Genomic DNA, 27,526 nt, shown 5'->3' on the forward strand with positions numbered 1-27,526 from the left:
AGATGGTAGACTTACAAAGTCTGTTGAGATCAAAATTAATAGTGTGTAATAATATTAATTTCTTCACACTGACACTAAATTATTTTCTCAGAAAAACATTTTCTCTCTAGGCTCATCTCAACGTTAGAGACAGAGGCAAGAGATATTGTAAATTTTTTTAGAAAGTGGTATCAGAGAGGATTGATTTTATGCCCAGGTGCTTTACATTCAATGACTCTAACGACTGATGCCAGTCTAGGAGGATGGTGGTGGGGAGGGGAAGTAAATTCTCTTGTGGGCCAAATATCAGCCACCAAAAGAATTAGGTCTGATTTTCGTAGCTGTATCTCACTGTATATATTAAGGTGGAATTAGCTTTATGGCATATTTGAGAGTTTACCGAGAGGTGGTTATGGTGATCATTTTTGCCGAGTTATTTCGAAATTCGGCCATATACAGCACAATTCTGCCCTGGGCACAATAAAAAAACAACTGTAAACACTGTAGTTTATAAAATGTACAACCTTAACTAACCAAGTGTAATCTCAATATTTAGGCTGGCGGCAGGCTTTTTTCTGCACATGACATATCATTTTGTTACACTGGTCATTTGCTAGATAGTGGAATTCTTGCAGAAATTTCTATGTATCTATGCGATTATCGCATTTTTACACATTTTCATTTTAAAGTTCTCATTTATTGAAACACTGTTATCCTGAATGCTTATAAAATCAAATATGAGAAAGCAAATCCATCTGTTTTCTTAAAAAAGTATGCTATTGAAAAAGGTCTAGATACGCCGCTTTTAATGGAATTAAAGGTTCCATGTGTACCGCCGTATGAACACATCTCCGGATGTCTCTAAAATTGTTTTTGTACTTGAAGCAAGTGTAAATGCTGAGTTCTGCTCAACCCGGGGCTAGGGGGCGTGGACGGTAGCATGCAATTCCACTGCCGTCCATGAATAGGCTCAATCAAACCGAGCCTGCCACATTTTCGTTTTTGTCGTTTTGAGCGACCTGTTGAGTTTCCACCTTTTCTATTAGATGAATGAATTATTATGTTTGTGCAATGCGACAAATTTTAATTATAAAAAGCAAAAAAAGTTCTTGTGATTAGAAGCACGTTAACGCTTCCGTAAGGAGAAATGTCATTTATTTTAGACAGTTGGTACTTTTCATAAAATTTATGGCCCGTTACGTCTTCATAAATGCATAAATGTAATAAATGAAACTTGCTTGACGCAGATTTAACAGGATATTCTTTAAGAACTCGTTTACGGACTAAGAAAGGTTGTTTATAACGCTGACATTTCTGTCAGAACAGTGAGTATCATTTTGTTGATTTAATAAAGCAAAAACAATTGCATAACATAACAATGAAAATTAGGATAGATAATTGAATTAAAAGCATTTAACTATTTAGTCAGTAACGAAAATTTGAAAAAAGTCTGTAGAATTTGAAGCATGAAGGATATTAAAACAATGAAAAAAAACTGTACTAATCATTTTTTAAAGTATTGGAATACATTGATTGTCTGAGAACTTTATAGGATTACAATGCTTAAATATTAACAATATTTACAATCTTATTAACAAAACTAACCAAAATCAGAATAACAAGAAAACAGCCTAATTCTTAATTTTGTTTTAAACATTTTTCATAAAAATAAACCATAAACAATATGACATGTCAAGTAAAGTGGCAAATGCTCTGGCAATTTAAAGGCACTGACCTCCAGATTTTGGCTAAAATCATCTTTCTTGGTCATATTTTGAACATTTTAATATGAGTTTTTGTTTAAAAACTATTTTAAAATGCCTAATCAAGAAAAAAAGATGTCCTCGTCGAGAATCGAACCCGGACTGCCGCGGCAATAAAGAAGTTTTCTGCTTTCGTTACCAATACCGCTATAGACGATTTAGTGTATAATGTGCGTTAAATATAGATATTTATAATCGAGGCAGTTTACATCGAGTAAAGCGTTACAAACGCTTTTCGATTTTCGTCGTAAAAAGTAGTAAAAACAACTAATTCTCATGTTTTTTCGTAACATATAGTCTGTCAGTAATTAAGAGTAAGTTTATTTCAATTCCAATAGGCTAGAAGCCCATGAGGACATAAACATGCACAGTATATGACGAACAGCGAAATCAGCATGTACATATATAAAACATTTGTGTATATGTGTCTACATTTTTACATTTGGAGAAGGTTACACACTAATAATAGATTAGCATTAACAGTGAAATCAGCATGTACATATATAAAACATTTGTGTATATGTGTCTACATTTTTACATTTGGAGAAGGTTACACACTAATAATAGATTAGCATTAACAGTGAAATCAGCATGTACATATATAAAACATTTGTGTATATGTGTCTACATTTTTACATTTGGAGAAGGTTACACACTAATAATAGATTAGCATTAACAGTGAAATCAGCATGTACATATATAAAACATTTGTGTATATGTGTCTACATTTTTACATTTGGAGAAGGTTACACACTAATAATAGATTAGCATAACATATATATTCATACATAGTATCTACTAATAATGAACTGAAAAATATTCCAGTCTTATAGATTAAGATATATTCCGGTCTTGAGTTGATCCTTAACGAAACGAAACAAAAGGAACAACAGACTGGACATTCATAAATCTGTTTCATGAAATAATTACTGTGAAATATACATACATATTTAAATTACAACAGTATTTGTTTTGGCTGGAATATTTTTACGGGAAAATGAAATATTGTTACTGATACATATTTGCATTTCTTAAAGTAAAAGCATGGTATACATATGCTCCTAACTTTTTCACAACTGACTGATTTTCATTATTTAACAAATCTATAAATTTATACATATTTGGTCTTCTACAGAATTTTAATGGGATATATTGTTTCCTCAAATCATTATACAATCTACATTCAAGAACAAAATGAAATTCATCTTCTAATACATTGCAAATATGACATCGACGTTCATTTACAGGAATACTTAATGGTCTAGCCCAACGGCCTGCCTCTATCTGTAGCCTATGAGAAGAAACCCTCAACTGAACGAGTGACTGACAAAATTTGTTAACAAAAAGATATTCCAAGTATGGTTGAAATCTAAATGAGGCTATGTTTCGATAAAAGAGTGCACGTGAAGAATTTTCTAATCTATCGTGCCAATTTTGTATAAATTGATCATTTATTCTTTGCTTAACCATGCTTAAGAATAGGTTAGTATTACCTACACTTTGTTGTAACCAGGCATCATAAAAACCTAAAGAACATAACAAATTTTTAAGCAGTGAACACCAATTTACCTTATTTGGAGCATTTTCTAAGTCATCTTTTAACATTTTGTACACAAGAGTTACATATTTATTGTCACTTGTACACACAATTTTTGTCCAGTATTTGATAATGTTATAAAAATGTATACTTTTAAAACTAATTCTACCCAGTTCACCATATATAAAATCATTCTGTGTAGTTTTCTTAACTCCTAGTAATTTCTTACAAAATTGTAAATGCACTCTTTCAATGGATAGATCTTTTGAAAAGCCACATATTTCACTGCAATTAAGTTTCAAAGCATTCTTAAGAAATATAGCATTTGTTTCCAGATATTTTGAAAAAAAGTTAAAAAAAATTGTATCGAACGATCGGGAGGCCAGTCCCTTTTTTATTTTATTTTCCAATTCTATCGTTAATGTGCATGAAATATTTCTCAAAAAATACACAGTCTTTATAAACGTCTGCAGAAGTTCGCGGGATTGTTTGTGACCGAGACTGAAGGTCGAGGTCATAAACATATCCCAAGGGCTTCTGCAGACGTTAATACACAAAACAAACGTGTATTGTCGCTATTCTTGCATAAAAAATATTTTACGACGATTTATGTATTGTTTTCATATGTGATGACTTGACGATTCCGGTACATTTTTTATTTACCATTCCTGTTGTTCTTGGAAACGGTAAACATGTTTTAAATATCCGTATCCAGGGGCCGGAAATAAACAACACTATCAAAAGCACATCCTGAAGGTTTCTAAGTGATTTTTTTTATCTCTCATTATTACAAACATAAAATTACCAATAATTGTTCATATCATTTCACAATTTGGTGGACTCGATCACGATTTCAAGAATACTAACTTTGCATTCGAGTTATATTGAGTACGGATACGCAGTTGGAGTACGGATAAGTACGAACGTAGTGTCAAGTTTCCAAGCTGTTTATATAAATTCTTCGAGAAATTAGATAAAAACATACCGACTGATACTTACCAAAATCATAAATATAACACCTAAAAACGAACAATAGCACAAGTTACACGCGATACTTATTTATTCACAGTTATTTACAATAACTGAACAGACGCTTTGTAAAGGGAGTGAACTCTAAGAGAAGCTAGTGCGTACATTGATGGGGGCAGTACGTTTGGGGTTGGAAACAGATACAGCTAAACATACTATGGATTACATTGTATCTATAATGCTACAAGATGAGGTTGTTAAGGAAGAAACAGGACGCAGATGCCAAATATCAGTGTGCGTAAAAATACATACATATATCCCTGGCAAAGCATTTCAAAAATAAAAATCATGTATTAACAGCACGTGAATTGCCTTGTTTGCACACGATTTTTCTCCCGTTTATACATGGGCGGATCCAGTGAAAAAAGTAGTTTTTATGCAAGAATTGCTTTTTTTGACATCTCGATATGTCAAAAAATGTTTTAAGGTGGTACCATATCCACCCTAAACGGCTCGAACATGGGGGTTGCTTTGGTATCAGAAATGTTCCTAAAAGAGGGATTTGTCATTGGCATCAGTACATGACTGTTTTGATAAAATATTCACATGCAAAATATTATAACTATAACAAATGGACTATAAATCATATGAGGTCTTTAATGTAGGGATAATGCATGTTTTTTCGTGTTATATCATCTGCAGAATCCCGAGGGATTGAGTGGTGTCCGAGTCCGTTAGGGCGAGGGTACCAACGTATCTCGAGGGATTCTGAAGATGTTATAGCACTAAATGAACATGCGCTAACACTATTTTAGCATAAAACACGTAAAAACTAATAAATGAATATATTGCCCCAAACGTCATTAAATTACTATGAAATTTGCGGGAATGCAGGCGCTGTTTTATCACGTTGACGTGATTTCCTTTTTGAATTACCCGTTTTTTGAGCCATAATACATTTACGCTTTGCCATGAACGCGCATATGTAAAAAAGTGTTTTTAACAGCACGTGAGCGCGAGAATCACTCTTTTAAAACACGTTTACCCTCCTGTTAAAACACCCCAGAACAATGACAAGAACATCAGTTTTATGCCACATTGATTGATATAATTCTTTCTTTCTCTCTCTTAAAGATGTTAGTAATACGACTGCTATTGTTTTTCTGTCCTCTGGTGACATGGTGTGCACATGCGCAAATGATGGGCAGATCCTGTGCGGGAAAGAACATGATGGAGATTAGAGCCATTATAGTGCAGGCAATAACTAATGCCAGGGATTCTCTCGCCCACCAAAAACATCTGAATGAGTTCTTCAGTGAGATAGGTAGGCTTCTGTACCAGTATTTTTAAAATATTATAGTTAGAGCAAAACAAGTCTAACATATATAACCGTGTTCTAATGGTACAGTCAATAAAACAATGACAATGTCTGTTTTCGCAAATTGATTAAAAATATCTTCTTTTCTTCCACATACATTATAAAATAATCTTTAAGCGTAGACGTTTCCTCATTTATATCATATTGCATTTTTTTACTGTCAGTTACAGTCGGTAGGTTTTGTAAGCAACGAGTCTTTGTTTAGAAACGTGATGTAATGCAGCAGCTTCTAATATACATATTGCAGACATATATGATTAATGTACGCCAAATACACCATAATTCTATTTGTTACTAGGTCACGATGAGGCCATGAACACAGCACCATACACGCCGAAAACGTACCATCAACATTATGCCGCTTTCTCACATCTCAACCTGCCGGCATCTGTGCAAGTAGACAGTGGTTTCATTGTTCAGCAAGCAACGAAGGAAATTACTCAAACGTGAGTCTTTAAATAGAAAGTATAAATACGCATAGATATAATTAATTGTTAAATTAACAATATAAAATGTTTCGAATGTCTTGCTTAATGCCAAGCGACTATGTGCTTGTTTATGTCATGAATTATTTATTTATCTCAGTTTAACGTTGACAGTATAACTGATTATGAAAGACTGTACAAAATTACATAAGAAATGACGCAAGTGCAAATGGACATCTGGCTGATAGGTTTGGTTCTACTCATATGAGTTCGAGACTCGGGACCAGGGATAAATGGGTCCGGAAATACACAAATGTACGCTGCTCTAAATAATTTATTGCCAACGACAAAGACGCTGGCCTGCGCAGTCAATTTCTCATTCCAATTGCCAGTGTACAGAACAACAAAAACGATGAAAGGTGAACTGTAGATAAATGATTTAAGCATCAAAAGCAATCTTCTAAATTACCTGGAAATACACATATATGCACTTCTCAAATTATTTTATTGTTAATGACAAAAACTGTGTCCTGTGTCATCAATTTCTCTAGTGCGCACTCATTGTGCAAAAAAGCTGCTAAATCAAAATTTGAAGAGAGGCCTATCCATGTGGTTAGTTATTATAGTTAGTGAATTATGAATAAGTAATACGAGTAAAGACTGGACCATTGGATATGGTTTATTTGAGGTTTATTGGATGAAGAATAATGCATAAACATGATACAATAAGACAAGACTACAACAAGACTACAAAAGACGATAAGATTACGACTACGGAGGACAATACGGGACATACATTACAAAAACATATAAAGGACAATGTTTACTTGACCTTGCGACAGTGGAAACAAAAATGACAACAAATTTTTATTAACATTTTGCAGTCTCGGTGTTAGCCCTGAGGAATTGTACCAGTGTCCTGGTGTACAGGAAATCTGGCACGAACTTATTTCACCTTTCTGTATTCGACGTGACGCAATCTGTGACGCCAACGCTAAATATAGAACTATTGACGGATCTTGTAATAACCTTCAGAATCCTCTTTGGGGACGTTCTAACAGACCCCATCTGCGCTTTTTGAAACCTAAATATATGGATGGTAAGTGACATCAAATTTCTGTCGAAAATAATTCGTATTCAGAAAACTAGGTCAAAACTATTAATTAAAACAAACAAAAAAATACAACAAAAAAACTACTAATTGCCACCCTGTCTTATATAAAAAAGTTTCATTTCCCGATGTTCATCTCAGTGGTGATGTCAGTGTCTGAATTATTTTCTCTAGATAATCAAAATTTAAAAAAAGCTCTACAACCAACCAGTATTAATTAATAGATGAGCTGATTTTAAACAATGCGTGTTGAGATCAATGGCATATTGATATTTCCTGTATTTTTAGCGAAGTCACGGTTACAAGTCTGCCTCTTTTCAAAGATCTATATCAAGGAACTTGTACGTTTGATGTTGCCAGTGTCAGATGTAGAGGATATTTGTTTATTTCAGTATACATTCAAAAATACCTTTCCCCAGTAGATACCAGATGCAATATTTTCACGAGTAGCATGGCCTCTCGTGAAAATGTAAGATATTGTGTTCATTAGTGAAAAATATTCTGATCTTACATGTAAAATAAACATTTTTTTATTTCATATTTTGACTAAATTTAAGCATAACACTATAATCTGTGTAAAATCAATAAATTCAAATAAACAATTTACACAGACAATATTATGCTAAACAATTTACACAGACAATATTATGCTGAATCTAGGTGGAAGTTTTGTTCATATATCTGTGAAAGTTCAGTCCGACTTTTTTAATTTTTCAAATAGTAGAGCTATTGTTATAAATATTTCGTCGGCGTCATTGTAATAAAATGCTTGCTATTCACATATCTTCAGGTTCATGAAATGACCACTCTGAGACAGATTTTCATACCTGTTACTTGTACCATACAAATGTGTGTCCCTTTTAATCTTACAACATATGGGTATATACTTTTTATGCATGATGTAGAAAACTCGCGCTGTTTTTCAGCAGAATAAAAATGACAAAAAGCTTCAAATGCATTCGTTAAATCACACGCTCATTTGTATTTACTCCAGATATAGGTTTACCACGTCAAACAAGTGTTGCCGGCGGAATGTTACCTAGTGCAAGGACTGTAAGTAATGTTGTACATCACCAAGACCCTTGCTGTCCCCTGAATGAAAGAGATCTCAGCCTATATGTGATGCAATGGGGACAGATGATTGACCATGACGTTACAGACACAGCTATTGCACGAGGAGCTAACAATTCTACAATAATCTGCTGTAACCTGCCTCAAAAACTTCTTATGCAACGGTAATTTATGATGCAAGCATGTATTTTTGTATAAAAATTCTGTTACCAGACCGTTAGAATTAACGGATCCCGTAGTTATTCACGGATACACTAAATCTTATGGCAGAACTGTTTAATGTGGGGAACGTAATGTTCTTTGTTCTATCAGTTGACCTTGTACTCATGTAGTAATACCTGGTAAAACAACGTAAAACAACTGACTGGTTGACTTTTAGGTAACATTGTGATAAGTTATAAGGTATTTACAAGGTATCTAATAACGTGTGGATATTAGCCCGGTTAACAGCCCAGATATCATTTTAGCTAGTTCTACGACCTATGATCAAATATCTAATAACTTGTGTGTGGCTGCCTGGTTAACGGCTCATATACCATTGTAATCATTTCTACATACAATGATCAAATATTTAATAACTTGTGTGTGGCTGCTTGGTAAACGGCTCAGATACCATTGTAATCATTTCTACATACAATGATCAAATATCTAATAACTTGTGTGTGGCTGCCTGGTAAACGGCTCAAATACCATTGTAATCATTTCAACATACAATGATCAAATATCTAATAACTTGTGTGTGGCTGCCGGCTAAACGGCTCAGATACCATTGTAATCATTTCTACATACAATGATCAAATATCTAATAACTTGTGTGTGACTGCCTGGTAAACGGCTCAGATACCATTGTAATCATTTCTACATACAATGATCAAATATCTAATAACTTGTGTGTGGCTGCCTGGTAAACGGCTCAGATACCATTGTAATCATTTCTACATGCAATGATCAAATATCTAATAACTTGTGTGTGGCTGCCTGGTAAACGGCTCAGATACCATTGTAATCATTTCTACATGCAATGATCAAATATCTAAAAACTTGCATGTGGCTGTCTTGATAACTGCCCAGACACCATTGTAATCATTTCTACATGTAATGATCAAATATCTAATAACTGGTGTGTGGCTGCCTTGTTAACTGTTCAGACACCACTGGAATCATTTTTACATGCAATGATAAAATATCTAATTAACTTGAGCGTGTCTGCCTGGATAACTGATCAGATACCATCGTATTCATTTCTACATGTATTGATCAAATATCTAATAACTTGTGTGTTGCTGCCTGGTTAACTGCTAACATACCAATGTTCCGCACTAGTCCGTACTAACGGAATTTAAAATATTATGAAACAGTTGTCCCCCCTTGGAAAAAAGAATGCCATTTATAAGGAAATAAAAAAAAAACAGTTTACAAAATTGCAAAAAAATGTTGAACCTATTTGTATCTAGTTATATGAAATTTCAGGACTGTGACATTTTTGCAAACGCATCGGATAAGTAACATTTCTTTAAAAATTAAGAACTTTTAAAGGTGTTAAACTGTTCTGAAGTGTAGTTCCTTCATGCAGCTTGTTCCGGAATTCAAGGCATTTTTCAGTTATTTGACACTTGTTTTGCAGAATAACAAACATGTTTTCAAAGGATCTTTTCACAGATTTTATTAACTATCACAGCAGCAATATTTAAGTGCCGTGTGGCGGCTGTAAATAGTATCCCTGTACTTTGATTCAGTGTTATATTTTCTGGCATTTGGGATCATGGAGTCTATTCAACAGATATGTAAAGAGTTCCGTTTAAGCCGGTGCTAGGGGGCGTCAGAGGTATTGCACTTTTCATTACCTCTCATGAACAGACTCTATCAAACCGAGTCTGCTATTATTCTTATTGGTTGCATTCTTTGCTTCCAAAGAATCTTTTTACAGATTTTATTATATTCTGCTGAACTTTCACATAAACAACTCTTTCTTTCTATGTCGAATTCGTTTTAACAAAATGTGGGCCAAATCGCTAAACCAAAATGTACACATGTTATTTATGTGATTTTTTCAGATCTGAATGTTTCCCGATTGATATAAAGCCTAATGATGCGAGATTTGAAGAATTGTGTATGAACTTTGTCCGGTCTGTCGCTGGACATAGTGATAATTGTGACATAGGTAACTAACGTTACACAGAAGCAATCAAGTAGCTAGTACGTGTTCTAAGTTTAAGCGCTAAACTGCGATACTGCTATCAAACACTGTTGGGATATTTTACTAAATTTGTCATTCTTGATTTACATTTGGTTTTAAAATTTTAGATTAATCTAAATAATTGTATATAATGTTAGCAGAGCATTACATATCGTACCTTGTCCTACCATTCCGTGAGTCAGGGATGTTTTGGTCCGAATCGATTTTTTTATTCTTGCTATCCAGATTCTTTGGAACATAGAAGGCTTAAACATGAGCGTTTGTGGGGAAATAATTGGCTTAAACTAAAAAGTGGTGTTTTCTTCCGATGAGTGTTCCTTGGCGCTGTCCTACTGTTCCTTATTTGTTTGTTATGTCTTTTTGTTTTACTTCGTCATTGTATTTAATAAACATTGTAGCGCATTTCTCAAATTTCATAAAACGCATTCGAAGGGCATCTGATTAGAATGCTATCTGTGGCAAAATAATAATAATGATGAGTGTAACCTGATCAATAGTGCACAACTCTCTCCCCCTCTCTTCCCCTCTCTCTAACTCTCTCTGCCTGACATGTTCCAAAGTTAAATGAAAGTAACATTTACCAGGTAAATCCCATACAAACGCTTTTTTGACAAAAATACGTATAAAACACAATATGAATATATTAACAACAAAATCTAACGAACAAAATAGACATGTACTCAATGCCTTTGTAGAAGGCAGAGTAACAAGAGAGATTTCATTACGGATCCAACGAATCAGACCAAAGCGGGCTTTAAGAACCCATTTATGATATACATACATGTATACACAGGAACTAGAAATATTAAATTCTATTTTGTTAAGAAATATCTTGTTCTTACAATAGTTAAATGTCCACATACACATTTAAGTTCAAAGTATTGACCTCTAAAGACGCATTAACTCCTTCTCAGGTCGGCGAAACCAGCTTAACCAAGCGACTTCATATCTCGATGCCTCGTTCCTTTATGGACACAATGATGAAGATGCAAACATAATCCGGTCGTTCCGAAATGGCAAGTTGGGATTTATTGTAACTAATGTAAAGTAAAACAACAAAAATACACACAGCAAAACTGAGTTGAACGAAGTAAATCTTTAAAAGGTAAAAAACTGAATTTAAAACATATCTAATTACGGACGAGAAGTAGACCATAATATTACAAATACACACAAATGTACTGTAAAATGACAAGTTGAGATTGTCATCCATATAACTTACAAAACACAGCAATATTTTAATGTCTGTTTAAAAGAGCTGTTATTAATGGATGTCAGAATATAATTTAGTCGTAAATAATTTCACTCTTGTTTTGAATATACCTATTAGGAAAACTGAAGATAACAAATACTGGCCTCTTCTCTGGTGGACAAGAGGACCTGAGTCACTGTGAACTAGAAAACCCGGGCGATTACTGTATGAAATCAGGTAAACATACACGTTTGGTTTCCGCTAAAAATACATACATATATGTAAGATGTTCTTTCATAGAGAGGCAATTTCCATGTCATGTCAGGTGCTATTGCCCAACTACTTCGTTAACAATAAACGCTATATAAATTTCTATGGTACACAATATAATTATTACACAATGTTTAGTAAAGAAGTACAACATAATATAGTGTTAAATGTCCCGCAGAGCACAATAAAAAATTGCAGTTAGAGCAACTAGGTAAATCTAGGCGTTATGTATCGACTTGATATGTATTTTTGACCATCATACTCCGTTTGTTTGAGCCTGTGTGAGGGAGACCTGCAGGCAAATTTAAAACGTTTATTCTTGATATATTACGATACTTTATCTATCTATGCTAATTTAAGAAGCACAACCTCATAACATAGTAAATACATATATATTTTTCAGGTGATTTTAGAATTCACGTCATGCCTGGTCTGACAGCTCAGCAGGTTATGTTTCTGCGGGAACATAATCGAATTGCTGGCATATTACAAAAGATGAACCCTTACTTGCCTGATGAACATATATATCAAGAAGCAAGAAGAATTGTAATCGCCGAATATCAACATATAACTTACACTCACTGGCTGCCACACGTCATAGGGGACAGGCTTTCTATGCAAATGGGACTTGATTCATTGCCCATGGGACACAATAACGTTTACGACCAATCAATAAATCCCACGATATCTAATATATTCGGCGCAGCTCCTTTTCGTTTCGGTCATACTCTTCTACAAGATACCGTACTTGTCTTAAAGAATAAAGAGGAGGAGCTTGTGCGAAATGAAAAGGCCTTCAATCGACCCGCTTTGATTTTAAGAGATAATGGACTGGGATGCAACTATGTCGGACGCAGCCTGTCTTTACATTCGTCTAGTAAGGCTGACGAGAAAATCGTCGACAGTGTCCGGAATAACTTATTTTTAGATTCAAAAGGACGGAGTTTTGATCTTATTTCGTTAAATATTCAAAGAGGGAGAGACCATGGTGTTCCAGGGTAAAAGTACTTTTATCTTTTTGTAATTAAAATTGAGATTGTGATTTTACTTGAGTTGCTACTCTTACTAGAGTAAAAATGAACATAATGCGGGACGGAAAGATAATGATTGAATATGTTATATATGTTATAGATACAATGAATGGAGAAAGTACTGTGGACTTCCATGTGCCGTACACTTTGGAACCCAGACAGGGGGACTAATAAACCATACTCCAGAAAATGCGAAGAAGCTATACTCCGTTTACAGGTGAGTGTTATGTACTAATATGCTACCAAAAGCCTTGACGTGAGGGGCGTTACACTTTCCAGTATCACTCATGGGTACAATGTTAACTAGTATACTGTACGCTTGTTTGACTGCGGTCTAAGCTTCTGGAGAATCGTCTAGTTTATTGGTAATTTGTTTCAAAATCACTTCACAAACATTTTCTCTCTATATGATACGAAGTAGATGTACACTAGATAATTTATCGGTGGGACATATTAACCTGGAGGACGATTGTTGGGATTTGAGTAAATTTGCGAATGTAAATGTGAACTAGATGACATAGCGTCAATATATATTAAGCTTAAGGAAGCCGGCCCTTAATGGCAATTTAAAATTTCCCTCCCTGTATGCGATTTTGTCATTTTAAGTTTATACAGGAAACTACATGCTCGTATGAGCTGTACTGACTTGCCGGAGAGTGCCGAAAAAACACGAAAATACGTAATCGCATTGTTATTTCGGGTTTACTCCACTACGGACGTATATTTTGTAATTACGATATGTGCTGAAACAGATGTGTAGTGACAGAGACAAAATTCATTTATGCTTCGTTGACTTTACGCTTTACAGTAGCTTTAGATAAACTTGGAAGATATATTTATCCAAAGTCCAAGCCCCTAGCGCTACATAAATTGCAAGGGAAGCTCACAGCGATGAGAGATTGACACTTTATATTAAGCAAGCACCGATAAATGTAATTTCTAAGTAGAATGTTTCTTTGTTGCATTATTATCCCATGAATATTTTGCATATTATTTGTTTCTATCAATAAATCTGTTTCTGTTAAATTATATTGTTTCTTTTCGGCCAAAATATATTGTCAACATTTTGACAGGCTTTACAGTTTTACTGTCAAAGATAAGGAAATGTTTCCGAAGGTTGAGAGCATTAGTAAAGATGTAAGGCACAAATCTTTTTGAAACACAAATCTTTTTGAAACTTTTTACCAATATTTTGTTAGAAAATAAGGGAATTTAAACTACTAGTACATCGTTTCCTATTCAATAAAACAAATATAACACTGTTTTTCGTGATAAAGCAAATAGTGTTAATAGTTGCCTTAACTGGCATTATTCTTCTCGTACTGCTTCACTTAATGTGCTATTTATATAATTAATATAAAAGCTTAAACAGCTTGAAAAAAATGTATAAAATGTCCTCATCCTATTAGTTTCACATTACTGTTGTGTTACAATATTGAATCAATTTAGATATACAACTGTTCTTTATACATGTACGATACTAAGAAAATATTACCCTTGATGACATCGATTGTTTTTAATTGTATTTAGTTTCTATATTTGTTCCTATCCTGAAATTTTTCCGTATATCCAAGGGCATGCCCCTTGAGCGGATTAACTTCATTCTATTATTACTTCTATGATAGTTTATCAATTATCTTTTTGTTATAATATTTCAGGCACCCTGACGATATTGACGTATTCTCGGGCGGCATTTCGGAGACACCAGTTGAGGGAGGTGTGATTGGTCCTCTGTTTAGCTGCCTTATAGGACAGCAGTTCTACAACCTGAAATACGGGGACAGATTTTACTATGAAAACAACCACCGAGCGACAGGATTTACTTCTAGTTTGTATCTTCATCCTCTTTTATTGTCATTTGCCAGATGGCTATTTGTCTGTCTTAGTTATGGCATGTGTATTTATAACATGTTTTTCAATTAATTATTGAATATTATATAGACATATACTACTAATCGTGTTATGAAGAGTATTGGCCAAGTGGATAAAATGTTTCGACCATTTATTCGTAAAAAAACAGATATTACATTTTCAATCATGACTAAATACTAAAGAGAATTCGGGACATAAACTTTAAACGGTATCAAGTCAACTCTTGCCCTATTCAACTCGTCCCCCAGTCAACTCTTCACCACTTTGGTAATTTCGTCTCCCAAAACTTCGAAGTCCTTTATTTACTCCGTGACTTCATTTTAGAATTAGTGATATTGGAATTGCTTTTGTTAATTAAATATAATTAAATCTTTAAAAACAATTCGAGTATTACACAGGGGGAAATGCGGGATAATGTATAAAATTAAAGATAACTTAACTTGTCAGTTAAAATAGCTGATACGGTAAGTACAGTGTTACATATTTATAATAAGAATAAAAGAAGAGCTACAAAACAGCATATATTAATTTTTTGTCAATTAATAGATAAACGACAGAAACATATAATGAAGCAAGTAAAGCTTACTTTCACTGTCATAAACATGTCATTCCGTCGGTACTTTATACTTTTGTTATTAGTTCTAGCTTTAACTAAATTATTGCATCAATTTGTAACAAATTTATATAGACACGAGTCTGGCTGGTTTTCTTCCTTAAATTATAATATTTGTCCCGATTGCAAACAATACTTGTCAAACATGATGCCATGCTGCATTATCACTAACTAAATTATAAAAGGGGTATTTGAAAAGATGTTAATTATAATGAATCACTTTTACAGTCGATGCTTAGACTATTTTACAGGACACATATTTTACATCATAATTATATTAATAATTATCTAGCTAATATCGGCAAAAATAAGTATGAAAAGAGGGACCGAAAGAATTTGGGACGAAATGACCAATGGGGACGAAATGACCAAATTTGGGACGAGTTGAGTGGGGGACGAGTTTACTATGGGACGAGTTGACTGTAAATCCTTTAACAGCATTGTACACAGAAATGGTCAACGGCGCACTTAACACTAACATAAAGTACTGAGTATATATCAGGATACTTCTATGTGATATGTAGTTAGTGTGTGTCTCATGTAGGCTGGAAGGCAAATCCGATTTACTTGCGGAAGGTGTATTTTGTTTCTTTTGTTTAAATAAAACATCTTTTTTCTGTCTATGATTTAAAAAGGTGTAGAAATGTATAAAACTATATATATGTGACTTAACCCATTTCATTTGCATACACTAGTATTTAATTTTCCAGATCAATTGAATTCTATCAAAAAGATTAGTTTGGCCAAACTGATGTGCCTACATTTCAATATTCCCCATGTGCAGATGAACCCGTTCCGTCTGCCGGGACATAAGTAAGTTATTTCTTGTTTTCAGTGAAAAGCCAAAACGCTAGCTAAGTTGCATAAGAACAAGTTTAAACAGTTTCTATCGACATAAGGAATATTGAATATTAAACGAGAACGTTTAGAATTTGTTAGCAGCAATTTATACAAAATTATTTAAATATATATTTCTTGTGATATAAATCTGCATTATTCAGAAAGTTCAAAAGGAAATTCATCAGTTGTGCTTGTTAGCAACAACGGCCGATTAAGTCAACGTCTTATATCAAAGCTCCTGTTTAAGTCTTGAACATTAGGTATGAGACTGTTAAAACAAGTGTGCACCTCAATCGTGTGTATTGCTATCACTTTTTAATTTCAGTAATCCGATGGTAAATTGCAATATACTTGAGGATATAGACTTCTCCCTGTGGCAGAAGTAAACAACAAAGGAGATGACTTTGGATATTTAAGGATCTTCCATTTCTTCCAACTAAATTGCGAGTACCTTTCACTGCAGCATACGTTGACCAGAAACAAACATGTAGAAATTTGAATGTTCTGCTGACAATAATTGCAAATTAAGAATTCCTTAGAAAAAGTTCTATTTACATGTAATAGTATTGTGGAGTCTATTGGAAGAAGGTGATATATATAATATGTCAGTAGTCCAAATAACATGCAACGTGAAATACTGGAAATCAATATCAAAATATTATTCAATAAATATTAAGATGCAGGAACAATGAAACGTAAAAACATAGAACTACCGTACTTTTTCAGATACAAACATTGCTACGCAAACGCAGCAAAGAACAGCGTCATGTCGTTGCGCGGACAAAATTTATAAATGTTGCTTAAATTAGTTGAAAAACAAATGTCACTTTTATCTCGTCCTTATTACTTTGTAGTCAAAACACCAGATTCAAACTAATAAAAGCATAAAAGTTTATTATGTTAATCAGTCAGTTTTAAAATATTCAGCAGCAAAATGAATTAAATTAAATTATATATGTGCAAATGCGTGCATACTATGTGCAGTGTTAACAATTTACAGATATAAAATGTGCTATGAATGCAAGGTCATTAAGCTAATAGCGTATTCATGTTAAGTACAATCTTAAGTTAAATTGTTTAAAACATTACATTATTACAAAGTTTAAACGCAAATACACAGACACGATTTATGATCTTAATGATTAATTTCACACATGTACAAAGGTTCTGATTTCAGACATTATGTTGTTTCTGAAACAGTGTCATCTATATTTAGAATAGATATATAACATCTGTTACTCGTTTATGCTGTAGCTACAACATATAGGTTATGGCATACGGTTTGTAAGAATACTTGGTGTGCGTACAAAATATGTGTTTACTTGTTGCACTTTAAATACCTGTTCCTATAATTCCGTAGTTGGTTTAGCTTTATGGCTATGCACTTTTGAATGTTAACTCGGAAAAGTCTACATTTCTTATGCCTGTAGGGAAAATATAGAGTAGAAATCTGAGCTAGTACCGGCCCTTTCTCGCATGTCTTGGCCCCAGACTCTTTCTCTCCTAGATAAACAATCTGCCTGAATCGACAGAAAGCAAAGCCAGACTGTTTGCAGTTAATACTATGATCATGTATCAGATAGTAAAATCTTCATCAGACTCCTAATCTATACAAAATGATCTGCATGCTGATCAGTGAGGACGGGGATATCACGTGCAGTTCAACCCTGATATATGTACGGTGTTGCGTATAACTAATCAAAACCCTGAAAGGACTGATGGCCAGTGCTTTTTGAGTGATATTTCAGGGTTAGGGCTAGGGTTAACTTCGACTTTCCTAGAATATGGCGCCACTTTATGCTGTTAACCAATCAAAACGCCGTCTCTCCATGATGTTAACCAATCAATGCACGGAATTTTATTTATGCGTGTTGCATTACGTGTAGAATTTAGGTATGCCCGAGAGTGGGTTCATGTAGAAAAACTGATACAAAAGACAGAGTGGGCGGAGTGATTCCGAATATTTCGAATGTGAATACAAAGTTCATAATTATTCTTGAATCCGTTGCTGCTTGTTTTTGCTGTTTAAAACAGTAGTCCTAATTTGCTTACACACTCACACAATACCAAGATTATCAAAAATAAATATAGGACTATTTTTACACGTCCATAATATTTGTGTGATGCGGTCACATAGAAATAGAAGGAAAACTCAAACGACTCGAGGTTGAAACTTGGTAGATGATTTAGAGCTATAGCAAGTTGCTAAAGCATTGGCAAAAAATCGAACGCTTCTGATTTCCACTGCAATCTACATGACACAAAACTAGCTAGGAAACATCAGTCCTTCTAAATACCATGTGATCACAGTGATGTAAGATCTTGACTCCTCAACCCATGGGTATAAGGCGTAAAAACCTCACTCCACTTCATCCGGATAAATGTTTTTTCAATCAACTACCAAATTAAATAAAAAAAAACAACTTATAACATATAACCGCCCCTGACACGAATATTTTCAACTGTCCGTAGCCGTCATCCCTGACATATAGAGGATACTTCTTTGCTTCAGTTTAGTATTGAAATATCTTTCATGAGTGAACACCAGATACAATATTTTCACGAGTGGTATAGCCAATAAACGATAAAATAAAAAATATTTTGATCTTAATGTAAAACAGACAATTTTGCTTTTTTGTTTTGACTAAACTTACACATTTTACAGTTTCTTTCCAGTGAAAAATATATTTCCTATTTTTGCACTGTGAAAACCCACCAGATATATTGCATTGTGAAATTTCGATAATTTTATAATGTCCATAGATTTCTCACTAGTAAAACAGTTCGGCAGCACGCTTTGTTTGTAACAAATTTGACTGCACAAGCAGCGTTTCCTGCCTGACAAATGGCTTAAGCAGGCAAACACTAAAACAATGTCGTATCCACATTTTTGAGTCGGCTAAAGGCTGAAAGCCTTTTGACGAGTCCTTGCTATCCAACGATTCTCTAAATGGACCAAATAACACAGTGAAGGGATGTAGTTCCATTAGATTTCTCAAACTTCGAACAGTTCACTGCATGAATGAAGTTAAGTTGTGTCAATTCCCTTTGCTATGACCAATATACGATGTAATCTGTCATATTTATGACTTGTAATTGTGCAATTCTCCAGTGTAATTCATTAAGCATAAATGTGCATTTTAAGAATTGCGCAGGCTTACAAAGCTTGGGTAACATCCAGCGAAAGACAAAAAATAGTTCCAGCAGGGCTCCAGATAAGATGCGTATTAGCGTAAATTACGTATAGAAATAATGCAAATACGCATGTCTAATAATTTCTAAGCGTATAAAAACGTATATAAAATTACAGAAACGCACACAATGCTTTTTTAAAAACAAAATCTGAATCGTCTGGATGCGTTAGGTAACATAGCCGATCAGCCTTAATTCTCCCACATTGAACGTAAACACGCATCGTATGATTTCTATAAACTTTGCGTGGGTTGAATTTTGCAGTCAGTAAACGGATAAATTATCGGAAGAAGAAGCTCTTACTCGTTTGTTTAGTTACTACTGATATTAAAAATGATTTTAATTCTTATTTTTCGAGAAATAAACAAATCGGCGAAACATTAAATTGTATTTTCTTGTAGTTTTTGAAATCGAAAGTAGATCGTCTATGTTTGGCGAAACGAAACAACTTTTTTATGAAAAGATTTAAATAAGAGGTAATTTAACCGTAAACTTCAATGTCAGATACTGCCAATTGCTGCTAAATGTCTTCGTATCATCACAATTTGTAAAATATATTGTTCAAACTGGAGAAAAGTGTAATCGTATCCGGATATAATATTTTGGGTAAATATCGAGCTGTGTTATGAAATTTTAAGAAAAAAACTAAAAACAAACTGAAACTGGTAGACTATACTGTCAGTACATCAATCATTAGCCGACTCAGGCCATTCAGGCCTTTGATTTAAATTTTATTTTACAAGATTAAAGGTAACCTAGTCCATGCAGGCCGGGCGCTTTAACCCTACCAGGAATCTAATCTACCTCATTTCACGCAAAAAGTACTCTTTCGAGTAACAATTCATTTATCCAATACCCTCACAAGCAATGTACAGTTCAGCACTATCGCGGGTCTATCTGCTGAGCGGCTGTCTACTTACCCCATATTAAAGCTATCTCATTTTATTATAGCACTATAGACATTTCAATTTTATCCTTGCACATGGCTTGTGTCTCCGGAATATGATCAATGTTGTTTGTGTCGAGTACCACGTAGATGTATCTGGTAGAACCTGAAACAGTAATTACGAACTTGATACTGATTACGACAAATTAGCTTAACTTAAATAACTTTCCATGATGTTTTCTTACCAAGTTTTCAGGTATGAACTATAAAATCCTACCATAATCGTACTTTGAAAATGAAACTATATCAACTTAACAATGATGTCAGAAATTATATCCGCCCGAACAGAAGTAACATTTACATATTCGTCAGTTTATGGCTGTAACAATAAAATGTATGTACAAAACTGCTAAAATACTTCATGGCCATTAAACAACTTCTACATGAAATGGAAATGTGTTTTTATCAGATTAGTACGTTCATTTATTTGTCATTGTACACGAGAAAAGTACATATGATGCCGGATAATGTGAACAATTGACTCAATTTATAGGTAGTACATATACACCAGGCCCCATGTTCACAAAACATTTTCTGTCTGAATGAGACCTTATTCGTCATTTATATCTAAATTGCATGTTTACGATTTAACTTTTATTTAATCAATTTTTTTAAATGATGGCCAGTCTCAGTTGGAATTTAATCTTGAAGTTTTAGTAAAAATAATATTAAAATTTCAAACGCAAACTCTGTTGAGACCAAAAACTGTTTTGTGAACACGAGGCCAGATTCTTACATGCCGAAAATCTCTTTCCTTCTATCAAGACTGTAACATATTTCATACGGAGGCAGCTCTATCAAAATAACTCGAAGAATTTAGTATAACGAGGAATCAAGCAAAGCCTACAACTTAAGGATCTATTTAATCTATAGCCCAACCCAAACTGGCAAATGACGTTTAACATTTAATAAATATGAGCCTACAGGCTAAGAAGATGCAACATTGTTGATGTTCAATTTCATTTTCATATTCTGTACGCTTCTGTAGATGGTTAAGATGTATGTTTGAAGTTTAGATCTGTTGAGTGGTGGTGTTTCGAACCCTGGCCGTAGCTGCCTTGTACTATATCCTCACATCAAATTATCATTACCATATGGAAACATTGTTTCCGGACTGCTTGATTCTCTGTGATTGCTATATGTATATGACTAATTTTAGGTCCTGGACAGATGAAATGCTGGAAGAAATGTAAGGGAAAACTTATTTTGTATATAGAGGATATTACATGAGTGCCTTTCCATATTGAATTTATTAAACGAGTTGAATAAAATGATAAAATGCGAGGCTCTGCCGAGCATTTTATCAATTTTATTCAACGAGTTTAATAAATTCAATCTGGAAAGTTACAAATAGTACATGAGCCATAGGGTTGAATGGTACCATCTTGGGGGATTAATTCTTATAGTGATTTTTGGAAAGGCACTCATCCCTGGAGTAAGATAATATGTGATAGCAATGTATCGATGGTAGCTTTTGGTGTGATATCATCTTGATATATGCCTACACTTAGATACAAGTTCATGTGAGCTAAAATTTATCCAATGTAGACATACGAATTATGGAACATATGCTTTTCAGTTTGAATAATTGATGTATTTGTAACAAGTATTTAAAAACAAACAAAATATTTCCTTAATTTTCGACATTTTTAGGGTTTGCTTCTTTGAATAAATGTTAATTAAAATAATGATTATGAAGAACATCTTAATAGCATGGACAACTAATAAGCATAACTATAGCTCATAATTAGAGTTTCTTCCGATAGATGTTAAACCTTGAGGTACCATTTCCCCTGTCTTCCCTAAGGAATCAAGGAATATTCAACATTATGACTTTCGGAAAGTACATACCGAATGCTTTTTATTCCTACATGAATGCCGTTTAAACGTTAGGGCTTTTGTAACTTACGTGACATTTAATATATTTCCTAAAAACATTTAAGACGATGAAATTGTGCTACACAATAATTAAGAAAAAGTGCATTCTGTAGTTTATTAACAACCTTATACATGTATAACAATGAATCGAATGTGCTTTAAAACAATATCTTTCACGTACCCGTTAACATCTTAATTAGTGTAATTTACGTAACACTGATTTTATTACCAACATTATAGATATTTTACTTGTACTAATAACCCAATGACCAAGATGTTTATGATTCTTGAATATAATTGAAAGTACAGACTGAATAATGTTTCTTATAACTATTTTTCTGCAGTGGTAGGAACTTTTCCATGATGTAATCTCCGTATAAGTTTTATGTTACCAAAATGTACAAAACTGAAATTTCTGAAGTGAAGAAAATGCCCTGCACAGATCGGAAAAAATTACAACATTTTATAATAACTATACATAATGTGTGTTGTTGAACTAGATATTTACTAGAATGCAGTGAATCACCATCTCATTTCAATAGTTGTGCGAATTTTACGTGACAACAATATGTGTTACCAAAATCAGTACAAATCAATTATAAATGTTCAAGAACATAATTATACATATATATATATACTGAAATACATTTTAGAAATGGGCCTTAAACAAGTAGAAAGCAAATAGATACTCATTGGAACATCATGGCTTCATAGGGACAGAATCATTCTTAGTTTATTTGTTAGAAATCTCCTGACACTTACTTATTAACAGATGACACATATATTCAACCTTAATTATTTGACCTTCAACCGATGTTTATATAAACAAGTAAAGGAACTTGCTGACAATTCAAGCCTTGAAAATCTGTTGAAAGTTAAACAGCGTTCAAAGAGTACTTTCAAAAGTACCAACACTTCAAAAGTGTCAGAGAGAGACATCACGGAAACGGGCACACTTCTGTATATACTTTATTGATATTATTCATGATATGCTGGCATTAATACAGGCCGCAAATGTCAACGACCTAGATGTGCAAATAGGAGTCTGGCACAAGTTGTGCCCACTATTATTTGCGTCCAATCATATGAACGATGCAATGTATCTACCTGCTTATCCGTTAGTTTATACTAATTTGTTTTAGCTCGATTGTGATGAAAGCTTCAAGCCTATTGGTATCACTCTCGAGTCCGCTTCCTGGAAAACCAGTACTGGTGTCATTAGAAAAGACATGGTTGTGATCCAAGTGGGGCTGTCGAACCTACGATTCCTGGATTGAGCCGACACCTTATCCATTAGACTACCGCTCCCCTATCTGCTCCTAATGATGAATCTTGAAGTAACCTATCCTTGTGCAGAAAAGCTTTTGAGGGTTTGTGGCTTCAGTGTGTCTAGATCAGCCGCAACAGCATCATAGAATGTATAAATTACTATAGAACAGACTATTAACCTTCATGCCACGAAAAAGGGAAGCATCATAAGCTTCAGCAGACAATATTCTTCATACTACAGGTGTTGTTTGACACAGCACATGTGAGCTAAATATGTTGAAGCTATACAACCGAAAACAGATATGTCTTCAGAAGACAAATCCGCACACAAAGAAGTGAAACCTGCGCAGATCAAAGCCGATTATGCGGATGTAAAAAAGTGATGACAAATGTAGAAAAATGCATGTATCCATTCAAAGCAGAAATTGGCAATTATAGTTTATAAATTTTCACGTAAACTGTTTGCGAAAACTATCTGCTTAAGTGAATGCAGAAATATGCCACCATACCATTCTACTGAAAGCGTATCTTACATCATTGATGGTGATGCTTTGATGGTAGATTTTATTGCAGATACATACTTTTCCAAACGAATCTAGTCTGTCCAAAGAAAACGACATGGAACTGCACTAACACTTCTGTTTTCTGGCAGCTAAATGTTGGGACGTCAACATGTGTGCTCCGACGACGTTTTGGAGACAGAGAGTTATTTATATTTGCAGTATAATGGTCGCCCAAAATATCGGAACATCAATAAGGTTAGATACGAAATGTTCTTAATACGGCATCCTTAATAGTTCTGACGGCAGAGACATGACCCTGATGCCACCATAACTGTCCAGTCAACTATCAGTTACTCATTCATTTATTTATATTAATCTACAAAATTTTTGATATACATATCTGCGTAGCTGTTGTAAAAATAATAGGAAAACTTTATCATAATATACTCAAATTTGATCAAATCTCTTCATGTTTTTCTACATTAAATTAATAATTTTGTAGTTCTACTCTTATTCATATTAAAATCAAATAACCTTGATCTTTTCTTAAAGGTGTATATTTGATTACATGCCCATGAGAATAGCCTTTATCTTCCTGGTGTTGTTAAAAATTGCTGGGACTTTGATGACGGACAACAGTTAGACAAAAAGATCGTTCCTGATGAACTTGTTGACAAAAACGAAACCAGTAAAACTGATGAAGATTATTCGCGTACCAATATTGACGATATCTTATAAGATTCAGACAGTGATGAAGAGTCATAACTAAGAATGTTCTAGTATGTTGAATACATAGAAAATGTGGTTTATTGAAAACAAAGAATAACCTTGACATGATATAGAAAGATAATGACCGAAAATAATAACGGCAGCATATTACCGATTATGGTAACATATTGTAACGTAAATTACACTTTTACATTCAATTAATTAACATGACATATGATATCTAACCGAAGAATGATTTTATTGATTAGTTAAAATAGTTCTTTTCTAAACATAATACATGTACTAAATAACAACGACTTTAACATGTTTATATAAAATATTATGAAAATCTTGATTTTATGGTAACGTATTTTACTGTATAAAAGTACCACTTGGTATTATTCAGCATAAAAATGTTTACTGTTTAAGCATAAGAACATTGATACAGAAGTAGGCATGAATATGCACCTTTAAGACAGATCAGATAGTAAAACGTCATGTTTAAACAACATATTTTGTGTTTTTCGTCTACACGTGTATTGTCACGTAAATTACAATAACAACAAGGTGGCTTTGATATTAAAAACTATTGGTCTGCGAATAACTGTCTAATTGTTAATATAACATATCAAAACTAGTTCAGAAATTGCTTTGATTCAACGATATTCATACTTTTCTATTCCATATCATGTATAGAAGTATTAATTAATTTCAAACAAATAGGTAACGCACATTAATATGCCGTAAATTACAAGCGCCCAAACAGCCAATGGCAGACAACTTGGTTTTGTGATATATAGAATTGTACTACCTTAAACTCTATGTATTTAAATGTCATATTAGTTCTTGAATGAGCAAAATACCTTTCTAACTGCATATTATGAAACAATATTTGTGTTCTTTAATTATGTTTAAGCACTGGTCTATGTTTGTCTGTAATTGCAATCACTAAACGCTAAAGAGGCAAGATTTTAATAACAGTTCTATTAAATACACAAAATACATAAACTGAGCTGTGTGTCTATCAATTTCCAAGTAAATATATTCCAAAATAAAACAGAACCATTAGTTTGAAATAGAAAGTCTACTTATGTATAACGGAAGTTTGATGAAAGACTATTTTGGGGTGGTGTTACTACATGGCTAATAACGCACAAAAAGCTACCACCACTGCAATGCTATCACATAGTTTCTGAATTGTCAGATGTTTACCTATCCAAAAATAGCACTGAGCTTTAATCCCCTCAGATGGTACCGCTAGCCAAAATTTCTGGGTCTGGCTCATGGACTAAAATGGTATATTCTTTTTATCACATGTTATCATTTCCTGTCGAAACATTAACAAATCTACTTTCTTTTACTATATAAACAAGTCAATTTGACCAACGTCTCCTATACTGTAAATGACGTCGACGTCAAAGCTTTATTACACTAGTGTATTATCATTTTTATTTAATGGCTTTATTACACTCCCGCGACGTCAAACATGAGATAAATATACCTATCACCAGATATTAATGTAAATAAACATGTGTTTCAATAATAACAAGGTCCCATACAAAAATGGAAAATCGAAGACCCATTCGAGAACATTAGTAAAAAGAAAAAGCATGTTTATCGTAATTTGTATAAATTGTCAGTTATATTTTTTAATTTACCGCGACTTCAATTCTTATTTGCTTTCATTTGTACTTGCCAAACACACTAAATAGCTAAATGGAAAATTGGGAATTTAAAGGAGGCGTCATAATTATTCACCCAAGGGAGTTATAAACTGTTATAGTCCATGATTATACATGAAAAAAAAACGTATTATTCTATACAAAAAAGGGTCCATTTATGCCGTACAAAAAATATATTTTTATGCTTGTTTAATAAATGATATATCTATTACAATGAAATGGCATGCAAACTTGTACTAGGCCAATATTTTTAAGATTATTACGAAAACAATTATAAAATTAAGGGATATCTGCCAAATTTTGATAGATTTGAATGAAACATGAACACATTGTTTAATGATATCAATTGTACGTATATTCGTTGAGTCATGACAGTTGCAATAAGGTAACACAGAATACAAAGTCACAAAATGAATGCAACTTGGTGCTAGTCTCTATGTAGCTAGTAGTGCCATCTGCGAGATTAAACAATTTTGCGGCCAATATTACAATTTCCAAGGGATTGAAAATTATGACCTTATCCTGACAAAGGATATTATTCTGCAAGTGTGCATTAATAGATTGTCAGATTTGTATTGAGAAATATGCACGAGTTCTGCAGTTGAGATACTGCGCTACATTAGCGGTGCAATATAAATCCGCTAACACACGAGCGCATATTTTCTCGATGCAAAGCTTATCATCATTTGGTTCAATATTCAATTTTTACTTCTAAAATCATACATATTTTGCTTGTTTGGCTGAGAAAATTTTGAAAATAATTATTAAGGTAAATATACTTCTTGATTCCACGTCATCCAGTAATGTGGTGTCATTAGTGACGTCACAAACTGATATGAAATAAACCTGTTGATATTGAAATTTCAACTAAACAGAGTATAATAATTTGAATTTGATCAAGTTCATAGGTTCAAAGTGTATTACATGTACTGTGATTTGGAATTCACTAATTATGTGACTTTTGATTTGAAGGTTACCTTACTGTTACCCTTACGGTTAAATGAGTTTACTTCAGACTATTATGGTTGCTATGTTTTATTATAATACAATAATCTTTAAACATTGTTTCTAAATTTCATTCAAATCTGTCAAAATTTGGC

General features: G+C 33.5%; 1 protein-coding gene across 1 annotated transcript; it reads left to right on the forward strand.

The window, feature by feature from the left end:
* The first annotated feature begins 1,169 nt into the window (after window positions 1-1,169).
* On the forward strand, window positions 1,170-18,243 carry LOC123547622 (peroxidase-like). Its single transcript, XM_045334876.2, has 13 exons — window positions 1,170-1,304; window positions 5,383-5,572; window positions 5,925-6,072; window positions 6,936-7,150; window positions 8,157-8,397; window positions 10,288-10,394; window positions 11,345-11,446; window positions 11,761-11,859; window positions 12,296-12,890; window positions 13,024-13,140; window positions 14,582-14,751; window positions 16,119-16,221; window positions 16,574-18,243. Exons 2-13 carry the CDS (start codon window positions 5,383-5,385, stop codon window positions 16,632-16,634), a joined length of 2,148 nt encoding a protein of 715 aa, XP_045190811.2. The 5' UTR covers window positions 1,170-1,304; the 3' UTR covers window positions 16,635-18,243.
* Window positions 18,244-27,526: the final 9,283 nt, after the last annotated feature.

Source organism: Mercenaria mercenaria, chromosome 9 (genome assembly GCF_021730395.1).
Source record: "Mercenaria mercenaria strain notata chromosome 9, MADL_Memer_1, whole genome shotgun sequence".
Lineage (NCBI taxonomy): Eukaryota > Metazoa > Mollusca > Bivalvia > Venerida > Veneridae > Mercenaria > Mercenaria mercenaria.

Coding starts and splice junctions, on each gene's coding strand:
- LOC123547622 (XM_045334876.2), top strand. CDS start 5,383: ATGTTAGTAATACGACTGCTATTGTTTTTCTGTCCTCTGGTGACATGG. Junction 6,073..6,935: donor ACGAAGGAAATTACTCAAAC/GTGAGTCTTTAA, acceptor AACATTTTGCAG/TCTCGGTGTTAGCCCTGAGG. Junction 16,222..16,573: donor TTCCGTCTGCCGGGACATAA/GTAAGTTATTTC, acceptor TTTTAATTTCAG/TAATCCGATGGTAAATTGCA.